Here is a 13591-nt window from a genome sequence, read left to right on the forward strand (position 1 = left end):
AGGCTATGAAGAATAAAAGCTTCTACCTAATGCATAGAAAATAAACGTACTGTAGAACCAACAAATAAACCAAATCTACATACAGTGAGACCTGTGTTTTTCAAATCTACCATGAGGGCTATGTCTTTATATTCTCCATAGTATCAAACCCAGTTTCTTGAAAATAGCAGTGATAGCAATAATAATAGCAATAGTAATAAAAACCAACAATAAATTGAGCACTTGCAACATGTCACACATAGGTCTAAAGAACTTTACAAAATTAAGAATTTACTTAATTCTTATGAGTTATTAACATTATGATCCCCATTTACAGATGAAGAAATCTAAGCACAGTTAGAATAAGACATTCGACCAAGATCCCACAGCTAATAAATGACAGAGCCAGAATTTTAACCACAGAAGTTTGGTTCCAGTCAGCATTCTTAACCACCATACTACATATGTTTCCAGTTAGGCATAAATATTTACCGAATTGATTACACTTATATATAGAGTAAATATAGACGGCAACAGGGATGCTATATTTGGAAAAGTTAATGCAGAATTTACATCCCTAATGTGGGTATTAATTCATCCAGAACAAATGGATGACAACATGTTTCCCTTGTTGCCCAGTGTATTACCTCAAGGTACTCTGCATCATTTATACCTTTACTGTCTTCATCGCATACATAGCAAAGCTATTTCTAAAAAAGTAACATGCAGCAAAACATATGCTATAATTTATTCAGCAAATCATTAAGTTTGAAAATCATAGTAGATCAACTGGATATAGTGCTACATAAAAATTATTCTTACCCCAGCTTTTAGTAAATTCCACGTATAATCTATGGCACAAATGGCACCTGTTCTTCCACAGCCTGCACTATGGATATAAAATTTGAAAAAACAATTTGATATTTGTGATAAAAGAACTGTAAAATAAATGTGGCTGGATATGTTAATATTCATAAGTAAAAAATCATTTAAGAAATTTGACAAATTCTACTTATTTATGGAAACAAACCACAACTTAAAATTTGTGCATGGCAAACATCCTTAACATTAGAATTTATATCTTGTTTTTATTTAATTTAAGGAACTTCCGAAAGTAGTTCATCGAATACCTAGAAGTCTTCACTTTGGAAGTCTAAGTCTATCTCAGAAAACCTTGTCTAGCTAACTATCTTGTAGAGACAAATTTATTTTTATGTTGAAGATGGCTCCAGTGCTTTACAGTAGAGGAGGAAACTCTATCATTTCAATCTGCAAAATCTATAGGAAAGATGAAGAAGGCTACAAGCCCTAGAAACCTGTTTGAACACCAGCAGTGATTTCACCAAAGAAACAAAGGCTGCTAATGCTCTCTAATATCCTAAAGAACTAACAGAACCTGGAGAAAGTAAACACCACAGATTTGTTATTTTAAAACATGAAAAAAATACTTTAAGGCAACTGATTTTCAACTAGAGGGAGACATATGCTCCTAAGGGATTGAGAATCACTATGTAATTAAAGATATTACTGACATCACCTTAGTAATTTCAGACAGAAAAAAAGTTGGGCAGCACTTTAGGGCATATTTTGAAAATTTTAGAAATATCAGTAGTTTGTTAAACATGTAATCTAAGAAAAGTACATTATAAAGTACATTGTAAGCAACATAGGATATTTATGAAGCTCTTAACGATAAACATCAATATTAATTTTTAACCACTTGATATATGTCAGTTCCACACATCAAAACATTTCTAGAATTTTAGAGTTAAGAGTCACTAGGGTTAAATGATATATATTTAAATCTGATGGTTAAAATGGGATACTACAAAGACAGACAAGTGGATCAGTCAAACACAACAGAAAATTCAGAAACAGGTAAGTATTTGGTGAATTCTTCAATTAAAGAGGAAAGATAGGAGTTCCCAACATGATGCAGCGGAAACAAATCCAACTAGGAACCAGGAGGTTGCAGGTTTGATCCCTGGCCTCGCTCAGTGGGTTAAGGATCTGGCATTGCCATGAGCTGTGGTGTAGGTCACAGATGCGGCTCGGATCTGGGGTTGCTGTGGCTGTGGTGTAGGCCGAAAGCTGTAGCCCTGATTAGACCCCTAGACTGGGAACCTCCATATGCCATGGTTACAGCCCAATATAAAAAAAAAAAGGGAGAAGGAGATATACCATTTAATAAATGGTACAGGAAAAGTGAAAGCAAAGGTTAAATTCTTACCTTCATCATAAAAATATTCCAGATGGATTAAAAATGTAATGTTTATAAAGTGTGCAGTTTTATGCACTAGTGTTAGGGAAAGACTTTCTAAGCATAGCTCAATGGACAGAAATCATAAATGAAGGTAGTCACAACTCTTACTACATAATATTTTAAAAATAATTTATGTGTGGCAAAACATAGGCAGAATGAAAACCATGACTTACAACATGACTACAAGTTAACATCGTCAATATATAATGTATAATTATTAAGAGATGAAAATAATTGGTAACATATACAAACAAGCAATTCACAAAAGAATATAAATGAAGAAAAATATGGCTTGCCTGTCACACTGACACTGAAACCAAAAGGTAACAATATTCGGGAAGGTATGGGGAAATGGGCACTCCGACTAATGAGCAGTAGTAGGCTTAATTATGAGCATCAACTTTATGGATAACAAATTTTAAAATATGTATTAAATTACAAAAAAGTTCGTATCTTCTGACTTAGAAATCCCACTTTTGGATAGCTATTCTAATGAATTACTGATGTGCTCAAAGCTTTCACCAAAAAATTGCCCACAGGACACTTAAATTGTTGTTTAAAATAGCTGGAAATAGGAGTTCCTATTGTGGCGCAGCAGAAACAAATCTGACTAGGAACTACGAGATTGCAGGTTCGATCCCTGGCTTCACTTAGTGGGTTACCGATCCAGCGTTGCCATGAGCTATGGTGTAGGCTAGTGGCTACAGCTCCAATTAAACCCCTAGCCTGGGAACTTCCACATGCCATGGGTGCGGCCCTAAAAAAGACTAAATAAATAATAAAATAGCTGAAAACAAATGGGATAATATGATATGCCAAGAATGGAGGTTAAATATAAAACACAGTGCAGTCATAATGAACTGCATAAGAACATTTATATGACTTATTTAGATGTACATAATGTATCAAATGGGGAAATATTCTTTAAAAAATACTATACACACATTGAAAGGACATATACTAAAGTATTAAAATCAGTCATCTTGGGAGTTCCTGTTGTGCCCTAGCAAGTTAGGAACCCAACTAGTATCCATGAGGATATAGGTTTGATCCCTGGCCCCATTCAGTGGGTAAAGATCCGGCATTGCTGTGAGCTGTGACAAAGGTAAAAAATGCAGCTAGATCTGGCTTTGCAGTGGCTGTGGCCCTCAGGTGCAGCTCTGATTTGATCCCTGGACTGGGAATTTCCATATGCCACAGGTGTAGCCCTAAAAAAAAAGGCAGAAAAAAAAAGTCATCTCTAGTGGGATCTGAATGACTCCGTTTATGTATGTGTTTTCTAAGTCACTATAGTTACATTATTTTGGTTGTTAAAAAATATTAAATGATATAGTTATCTTTTAAAGGAAAATCTTCCTATCATACTGGATTTATCAACTATATACACTGACTAGACAATATTGATAAAACAATTTCTTTATCTTTTGATTCTACAAGATCTTTTTCTTTTTAACCAGTTAACTACTTAATTAAAAAGTCAACTAACCACTGAATTAACTACAGAAAACATTTTTTAATTAACCAGGTTTTTACTGATTCCCACATCTCAATAAGCAAGTCACCTCTCCGGCCCATAAATAAAAAGCAGCCCTTTCACTTCACTAATACAGACATCACAATCCAACCAACTTGGCTAAGAAAACTATCTTTGGTGTTACATCTTCACTAATATCTTTTAACTATTTAATTAACCAGTAAATTGAAGTCTAAGACATTCATTTACTTTTTGCAACAAAAGGGAATGCAGACATGTCACTTAAAAAGATAGATTGCAGTTTTATGAAGCATTATGGTATTTTTTTTTCTTTGGCTTTTTAGGGCCACACCTGTGGCATATGGAAGTTCCCTGGCTAGGGGTCTAATCGGAGCTACAGCAGCTGGCCTACACTGCAGCCACAGCCCCGCCAGATCTGAGCTGCGTCTGTGACCTACACCACAGCTCATGGCAATGCTAGATCCTTAACCCACTGGGTGAGGCCAAGGATCGAACCCGCACCCTCAAATATACTAGTCAGATTCATTTCCACAGCACCACAATTTTAAGTCTTCTAGAAGAATCTAATATAAAATAAAAATTAACAGAAGAAAAATTGCCCCAGGATTCAAAGCTTTTATTATTTGGAAATCCATATAATGATCTAAGAAATTCCTTAGATAGGAAACAGGTTTCAAAATACCAAACTATTACCCATATTATAATGTCACCTCTATTCCAAATTATTAAAATATTTAGGGGAGTTCCCGTCATGGCGCAGTGGTTAACGAATCCGACTGGGAACCATGAGGTTGCGGGTTCGGTCCCTGCCCTTGCTCAGTGGGTTAACGATCCGGCGTTGCCGTGAGCTGTGGTGTAAGCTGCAGACGCGGCTTGGATCCAGCGTTGCTGTGGTTCTGGCGTAGGCTGGTGGCTACAGCTCCGATTAGACCCCTAGCCTGGGAACCTCCATATGCCACGGGAGCGGCCCAAGAAATGGCAAAAAGACAAAAAAAAATTTAGAAGATTCTTTTGTACCTGCAATGAATACAAATAGGCACATCTTCATGTTCCTGGTATTTCCTCATTAAGCTTATCATATCCAGAATAGAATCAAATGATGAGGGAACATCATGGTCTGGCCAGTTGACATAATGAAATTGATAAAGCCTACGAGATTCCTTCAAGAATAGAAATTCAATAATTATGAAAACACAGGTGCAAATTCTAAAGCATATAGACAAGCTGTACATCTCACCTTACTGCCATTTCTAAGATATGTATACTGTATTTAGCACTTCCTTAAAAAAACAAACAAACAAACAAAAAAGATAGCCTACATTTATAGACTACTTATTACATACCAAGTATTGATCTAAGGGCTTCACATGTAACAATTTACTTAATCCCCATTTAACATCCCCATTTAACACGGTATCATTAATACTATCCTCATTTTATGGGTAAGGAAATTGAGACAGAAAGAGTAATTTGCATACTGTTTCAAAGCAAGTGGCAGATGAGGGATCTAAAAGCTGGCAGTCTTACCTCCAAAACTTGTACTTTAACTATTACACTACATATACTATTTAATTAGTCTAGAGTATTAAATGGATGAGCAATACACCATAAGCACTGTTAGAATCTATTGTAATTAGAAGGCTAATAGAATATTTATTACTTTAATTGATAAACATAAGGCTCAAGATACTAAATAATGTATTATATCTGATTTTCATTATTTTATATAACTAAAAAAACAAATCTCCTTAACTATGTAAGATAGTATACTATTTATATATCTTCTCTTTAAAAACTATCCTTAGAAATAACCTCTCAATGGAAAATACTTACATTCTGAAATTCAAGTAATAGTGTCCTAATGAAGTAGTCAGTTCTTGCCTGTTCAGCTTCCTAAGTAAAGAGAAACACTTGTTATTAAGAACATTAAAACAAAAACATACACACCAAAACAAATAATAACCTCATATTTAAAGTTCACAATATAAAATTAACCTTTAAAATTCCAGGTGTGCCTGATAATTATAAAAACAACCATTCTGAAAGTCATCAATTTGTTTATCTAAGTTCTACTTGGAACTTTTTTTTTTTAAGTAGAAGTATCTGTTAATCAATTACTTAGCTAGGAGTCCATCATCCAATAAAATATTTGCAAAGTAACAGCCATCCCCAGAATCATGTAACAGATTATCACCTACACACAAAATGTCACTTCTTAGGACCTATAAACATCTTCAACCATTTTATCTTTCCATAAAGCCTGATTAAAATTCAACTATGAATTAACTGGATGCCAACTGGGGAAGGAAAAGGATGCATTCGGAAAATCCCAAATTATCATTCTGATTGATGACAACATAACCATGTTAAAAGTCTCTTACTGTCATCTGTTAATGTATTGGAATGAAGCCTCTGTATCAGTTTCTCACTAAGCAAACTATTCTCTTTGCCTTTTTAATTAAAATTACAAATAGTCTAGACAGTGATTGTTAAGACCAATAAGGTATGCTGCTTTATTAATAAAAAATTCAGTATTATTCCTTTAATTTTTTTAAACTATAGTAGTTTATTTTGAACTTTTTAAATAATAAAAAGGGAAAAGTATGTTTTTATATTCATCGAAGTGGAGTATGGATGAAAATACTGGACTTAACCTTTCCTCACCTATAAAAGGTGAGATAGAGATTTTTGGTTTTGTGGGCTTTATTATAAAGTCTGTTTGCTCAACTTTGCTGTTGTTTTCACAAATTGTAAATTAATGGATGTGGTTGTACTCCACTAAAACTTTACTCACAGAACAGGTAGTGGGCTAGACAAACCCAAGGATATTGTGCTGATAATTTGGTCTGAGTGGATATATGCAGCAACATACTTCTCAGCTCCTGCTGGCCAGTCCCCTACCTTTCACCAACACTTTCCCCCACTTCTCATCCTTAAACTAAGAGAGCTCCTGACTAGTGTCCTCTCTCAGTCTCAAACACTCTGACTGCCAAGTAGAGTCAAGTCACTTACTTCGGTTATTTTCAATAACTTGCTTTCTATTTACAAATTTGTTTTTTGGGAGTTCCTATTGTGGCTTAATGGAAATGAATCTGACTAACATCCATGAGGACGCAGGTTTGATCCCTAGCCTCACTCAGTGGGTTAAGGATGAGCTGTGGTGTAGGTCACAGACACCACTTAGATATGGCGTTGCTGTGCTGTGGTCAGGCTGGTAGCTACAGCTCTGATTTGACCCCAGCCTGGGAACCTCCGTATGCCTTGGGCGTGGCCCTAAAAAAAAAATGATTTTTGCTTTTATCAGTGATAACAAATACTGACTTGTCTGAAACAACAAGACATACAATTACTTCCCATTTTGAAACCCTGAAAGAAAAATTTTGCTTCTCAGCATACATCAGTACCAACACTGACAAATCAAACCAGCTGTTACTAATCAAATCAAACTTATTAAGAGGACTTTTATTTTTTTTAATTAAAAAAAATATTATGGCCACACTCGTGGCACATAGAAGTTCCTGGGCCAGGGACTGAATCTGAGCTGTGGCAATACCGGAGGAGGACTTCTTAAAATTACCTTTTAGCGCAATTAAAAAGTCAACCAGGAGTTCCCATCATGGCTCAGTGGTAACAAACCTGACTAGTATCCATGAGGATGCGAGTTCGATTCCTGGCCTTTCTCAGTGGGTTAAGGATCTGGCATTGCTGTGAGCTGTGGTGTAGGTTGCAGATGCAGCTCAAATTTGGCATTGCTGTGGCTGTGGAATAGGCCAGCGGCTACAGCTCCAATTCAACCCCTAGCCTGGGAACTTCCGTATGCTGCAGCTAAAAAGTAAAAGAAAAAAAGCCAACAAAAAAGCCAATTCATCTTTTTCCAAACTATAAACTATTGCTTACTTTTTCTATTCAGTTGTTTACTATTCCTGATCCCCAACTATTCAAAAATTTCAAGTTGTTTTGTTGTTTACTATTATAAGCACTATTTGTTGTCACTTGAATTGTGACATTCAGTATAATTATCTTATTACATTTAAATTTACAAATGTTCAACACAACCACACTGCACAGAACTAGGCTTCCTGGACTAAGAACTTAATATTGTAGAACACTTTCCGAATTGGTAAGGCAGAAGGTGTTTCCTCACAGAAATACAATATAGTTAGTTATGTATTAGTTTTTATTCATTCCAAATAATATGAAATGTTTTATGATTTTTAAAATTTTTATATTTAATCAACAAACAGTTAATTATAACCAGGATTTTAGAGTACTGACTGCATATTAAATCCAGGCAGTTTACTATGAATTACAGTTAACATTACAAAAATGAGATTGCATTTAAAAGGAGTCTGTGTAACACAATTTTAGTCCTTTTCTACATCAACCTAGAAAGCACTAAATTTAGGATACGCATCAGGAATTCAGGGGACATAAGTACAAATAAATCATACAGTTAGATTTCTTGAATTAACCAATGAAAAATAAAATTATAGAAATTATATCTCATTTAACTATGGAAAACAAGGTCAAAAACAAGCAATTCTGAAATGGGGAATGTGAAGATTAATTTTATATGTAACTTGGCTGGGCCATGGTGTGCTCAGAGACTTGGTCATAGATTATTCTTGATATTCCTGAGGGAGTTTTGAGGTGAGATTAACATTTAGATCAGTGGGCTTTGAGTAGACCAGACTGCTCTCTCTAATGTAGCTGTCCCTCATCCAACCAGTTAAGGTATGAATAAAACAAAGGACCAGCCTCCTCCAAGTAAGAGAGAATTTTCTAGAAGACTGCTTTCCTCTGTAACACTGGCTCTTCCTGGTTCTACAGCAGAATGTCTTTGGACTAGAGCTGAACATCAGTTTGCCTGGGTCTTTAGTCTGCCCACCTTCAGACTAGAACTGCTGTATTTGCTCTCTTGGGCTCTAAACTCTTGGTCTTCAGGCTGAAAATGAGGCAATCAACTACTCCTGGGTCTCCAAAATGTCTACCCACTCCTAAAGATTTTGAACTTGCCAGCCTCCATAATCACATGAGCCAATTCCTTAGGCTAAATCCACCCCCCCCACACATCCTATTGCTTCTGTTTCTCTGGAAAACCCTGACTAATATAGGGAAGGTTATTTAATTTCCATGTGTGCTTAAACACGGTCTTTTGAGTTGAATAAATAAGACAATATATTTCCGGCAAGTGATTAAAAAAGATACAATCAGGTGTAACCCAAAGTAAATTGTTGGGTCTATTTCTAAAGCTCTCATATATTTTACTTATTTTTTTGTGTTTCTCCTCCTTTGTTTTTGTCTTTTAATTCAATTTCTAAGATTTGTGCTATTAGTTTTTGTTTGTTTGTTTGTTTGTTCTTGCTTTTTAGAGCCGTGCCTGAAGCATATGGAAGTTCCCAGGCTAGGGGTCCAATCAGAGATAAAGCCGCTGGTTAAAATTGCAGCCACAGCAATACCAAACCCAAGCCACGTCTGCAACCTACACCACAGCCTATGGCAATGGTGGATACCCAACCTACTGAGCGAGATCAGAGATGGAACCTGAATCCTTATGGATACTAGTCGGAATTGTTAACCGCTGAGCCACAACAGGAACCCTCTATGCTATTAGTTTTAGAACTTGAATTTAATTCATTTCCAGAGCTCATTAAATAGATATATATTTTTAAGTTTCATATCATATTTTCTGTCATAAAGGATCAATCTCTACTTTCAGGATGGAAGTTCTCAAACCCATCTTTGTATATAATTATAACAATCGTGGAGAGAATAATATAGATACCATCAAAAACTTTATCTCAGTCATCAAGGGTCCCTCATTTATTGAATTTATTGAAACTAATACTTTATACCACTTTTCAAATAGATCAAAGCATAGTTATTCAGTTACTCTTATATACATAACACTTATGATCAACTTATATACAAAGACTAACACAGAATTAACAGAATTATTTAATAAGGTTCAAGGAAATTATAAATTTATGAAAGACCATTCTCAAAGCTTCTTAATTTAAAAGTAGTAAGAGAGTGCCCACTGGGTTAAAGGATCAAACATTGCTGCAGCTGTGATGTAGGTCACAGCTGTAGCTCAGATTCAGTCCCCAGCCTGGGAAATTCCACATGCCATGGACATGGCCATAAAAAGAAAGAAATAAAAGTAGTATAAAAATAAACACTATTAATGTTGTTTATTATAATTCGGTATAGATTTTTATGGAAACACTGAGTGCTTGCTTGGCTTACATAAAACAATGTTCATACCATATTTTAATTTAATTATTTATCAGTCTAGCATGCCCATTTTCTGATTAAATAAAAATAGGTACTTACACAAGAAATTTTAAATGGTGCAAATGTTATAGGGTCTTCTCCATACAAAGGCCAGTAACGCTCACATTTTTTCTGTTGTTCAAAAAAAAAAGTAAATAATCATTAATTTGTTTTACTAGAACTTTTACAAATATCTTGTGTTCAGCTTGTTGTCTTCCCAGAAAACAGAAAAACTAACATTGGTAGGCAAAGAGCTAGGAGGACTCAGACTTATCCAACTCTTTTTAAAGGTGAGCTATTGTGTCCTCTCCAAGATTAGTCATAAGAACCTTATAAGCTCTCTCTTTTCCAACAGACATTATTAAAGTTCTTTTTACCTTCTAAAAATAATTTTTGTACATATATTATTTCAAGAAGTATCCAAACAATCACACTATACATGTATACGTTTTTCATTGCTAGCTGCTTGGTCTACAGAGTAGACTCCAAAGATCCTCCTCTGGAAAAGAAAAATTGCTTTTTAAAAAAGTACCTGGGGTTTTCAGCTGTGAAAACAGAAAAAATATACTACATTTTATCTTGACTGTGGGTGATGATGGTTGCATGTTTCTAATTTGTATGTGTTTCCATCTTTGTGATAAGATGCTTTAATAAATCTCTTAAATATTAAAAAAAAAAAAAAAGTACCTGGGAGTTTCTGTTGTAGTGCAGCAGAAACGGATCTAACTAGTATCCATAAGGAGTCGGGTTGGATCCCTTGCCTCAGTCAGTGGGTTGGGGATCTGGTGTGCTGTGAGATGTGGTGCAAGTTGCAGACACAGCTCGGATCCCACCATTGCTGCGACTGTGGCTGGCAGCTGCAACTCCAATTTGACTCCTAGCCTGGGAACTTCCATATGCCCCAAGTGCAGCCCTAAAAAAAACAAAACAAAACAAAACAAAAAGTACCCGGCAAAAGGCAGTCCATTTGGTATAAATGGTAGCCAGGCAAGTTTCAATGCTTGTACAATGACAGTCTCTATAATACCTGGCTGAATTCTCATTAAGCATAAAATTTGTGGCATAGTGGAAAGAGCACTCAACTTGGTATCAAAATATTTTTAAAAACTGTGTGGCAAGTAGTTTATTGCAAAGTAAACAGTGAAGTAATTAGAAGCTTAGACCTAAATGTAAAATCAGTGCTACAAATGCACTGACAAAAATAGTATTTAACAACCTTTATCTCAAGAAATGTAGCAAATGGTCATGTAGCTTTTTAAAAACATATTAACACATATAGGCACACATTTTCAGATTCCTTTTCATTCTAGCTTTTATAAAGAGTATAGTTCCCTGCATTATACAGTAAGTCCTTGTTGTTTACCTATTTTATATATTGTAGTGTGGATATGTTAATCCCAAACGCTTAATTGTATCTCCCCGCCCCTATTATCCCCTTTTGTAACCATAATTTATTTTCTGTCTTTGAGTCTGTTTCTGTTTTGTAAATAAGTTCATTTACATAATTTTGTTAGATTCCACATATAAGTGGTATCATATAATATGTCTTTCTCTGACTTGTTTCACTTAATATGATACCCTCAAGGTCCATCCATGTTGCTGCATTTAAATGCCATTATTTCATTTTTATGGCTGAGAAATATTCCACTATGTATGTGTGTGTGTGTGTGTGTGTGTGTGTGTGTGTTTCACTCATTCATCTGTTGATAGACATTTGTTATTTCCATCTTCTGGCTATTTTAAATATGGTGCTAGGAACATCCGGGTGCATGTATCTTTTCAAATTAAGAGTTTTCTCTGGATATATGCCCAAGAGTAGGACTGCTGGATCATATGGTAACTCTACTTTTAGTTTTTAAGGAAACCTCCATATTGTTCTCCATAGTACACTATTCTTGCTGCACTATTCTTGTAACCAATAAAATTTGTAGCAGCAGTGGAAAGAGCACTCCATTCAGTATCAGAAGAATTTTGTAAGTACCAATTTTACTGTTTTATTGACCTGCAGTTCCTTTACTGTAAAAATGCAAACAATAATCCTTATATGACTGTTTCAAATACTGAATAGGAATATATTTCTAAAGTTCTACAGATGGTAAAAACACTGTACAAGAATAATACATTATTTAAACTATCCATTTTTTTAAATTTTAAAATATAATCAGTTTCCCCTCTTATTTTCCCATTTCAACAGGTGAGTAGTAGAATATTCAGTTTTCATTGGCTTCCACTATCAAATCCAATCATTTTAGAAACTTAAGGCAATGAAAGCCTAACTTTATAGAAAATCCAGTGATTCTAAAGCAAGAAATGATGTAATTTTATCAACATCCAATAAAGTGAAAGCCTTTAAGCAACAATCTAGCATTTAAAATAAAACTTTTGGCAGTGGGGGAGTTCCCGTCATGGCTCAGTGGTTAACGAATCCAACTAGGAACAATGAAGTTGTGGGCTGGATCCCTGGCCTCACTCAGTGGGTCAAGGATCCAGCGTTGCTGTGAGCTCTGATGTAGATTGAAGACGTGGCTCGGATCTGGCGTTGCTGTGGCTCTGGCGAAGGCCAGAGGCTATAGCTCCGATTCGACCCCTAGCCTGGGAACCTCCATATGCCGTGGGTGCAGCCCTAGGAAAATACGAAAAGAAAAGAAAAAAAAAACCCAAAAACTTTTGGCAGTGGGAAATATATCAGTTCTTACTAAATTCTTACAGGTCAAATACAGTAAGTGGATTTATTACTTACAGGCAGGAATTAACTGCTGACAATGCTGCTCTCAGAGCAACAAAGTAGAACTGCCTAGTATGTTAGTTTAGCTTAGAATAAGTACTATTAGTATTTTAGAAGGCTTAAAGCCACAAACCTGATTTCCCAGTAGAAGTTTACAGAAAATGAAAAATTTAAACTTTTTTTTTCTTTTTAGGGCTACACCACAGCATATGGAAATTCCCAGTCTAGGGGTCAAATCAGGGCCCTAGCTGCCAGCCTACACCACAGGCACGGCAACGCAGGATCTGAACCATGTCTGCAACTACACCACAGCTCACAGCAACCCCGGGTCCTTAACCCACTGAATGGGTCCAGGGATTGAACCCGAATCATCATGGTTACTAGTCAGGTTCATCACCGCTAAGCCAGAACAGGAACTCCAATTTAAATTGCTTTGAAGGTTTTTTTCCCTGATCTTATCTAGTAAAGTTTTAACATCTTAAAACAGACAGAAATTAAGTTTATAGGAGATTAATTTAGTAAGAAGTGAAAGCTTATGACTAACATGCCCCTCATTTAGATGAGCAGTAACTGAGGACTTCATTGCTATTTATAATTCAGATAGGAACTAATTTCAACTGATACCAAAAATTAAGTTAAACATCATACATGCATAACCTATAGTAATTTATCACTCTTTTCAGAGATGAGGGAGCTGAAGCTCAGATGGGACAGTTCACTGCACTGTGGTCAAAATACTGGTATAGTTTAAGTTGCTTGATTTCATTAAATGTGCTCTTTCCATTAGGTCACATTTTAAGTCAAAATCAATCAAAGTCAAGGTTATCAAATAAATTCATAGCCCTAACCGACA

At 35.5% G+C, this 13591-nt stretch overlaps 1 protein-coding gene across 2 annotated transcripts in view; it reads right to left on the bottom strand.

Annotated features, from left to right (window-relative positions):
* Window positions 1–13591, bottom strand: part of PTPN12 (protein tyrosine phosphatase non-receptor type 12) — an 82218-nt gene that overhangs the window by 26639 nt on the left and 41988 nt on the right. For both annotated transcript variants that reach the window (XR_007130676.1, XM_047752001.1), the window contains exons 6-9: window positions 10074–10145; window positions 5571–5630; window positions 4755–4897; window positions 802–868 (exon numbers count right to left, since the gene is read on the bottom strand). Coding sequence is in view for 1 of the 2 variants with exons in the window: in XM_047752001.1 (XP_047607957.1) it covers window positions 802–868; window positions 4755–4897; window positions 5571–5630; window positions 10074–10145 (342 nt within the window). In the remaining variant the exon portion in view is untranslated. The remainder of the gene's footprint in view (window positions 1–801; window positions 869–4754; window positions 4898–5570; window positions 5631–10073; window positions 10146–13591) is intronic.

Source organism: Phacochoerus africanus, chromosome 11, assembly GCF_016906955.1.
Source record: "Phacochoerus africanus isolate WHEZ1 chromosome 11, ROS_Pafr_v1, whole genome shotgun sequence".
NCBI classification, from domain to species: Eukaryota; Metazoa; Chordata; class Mammalia; order Artiodactyla; family Suidae; genus Phacochoerus; species Phacochoerus africanus.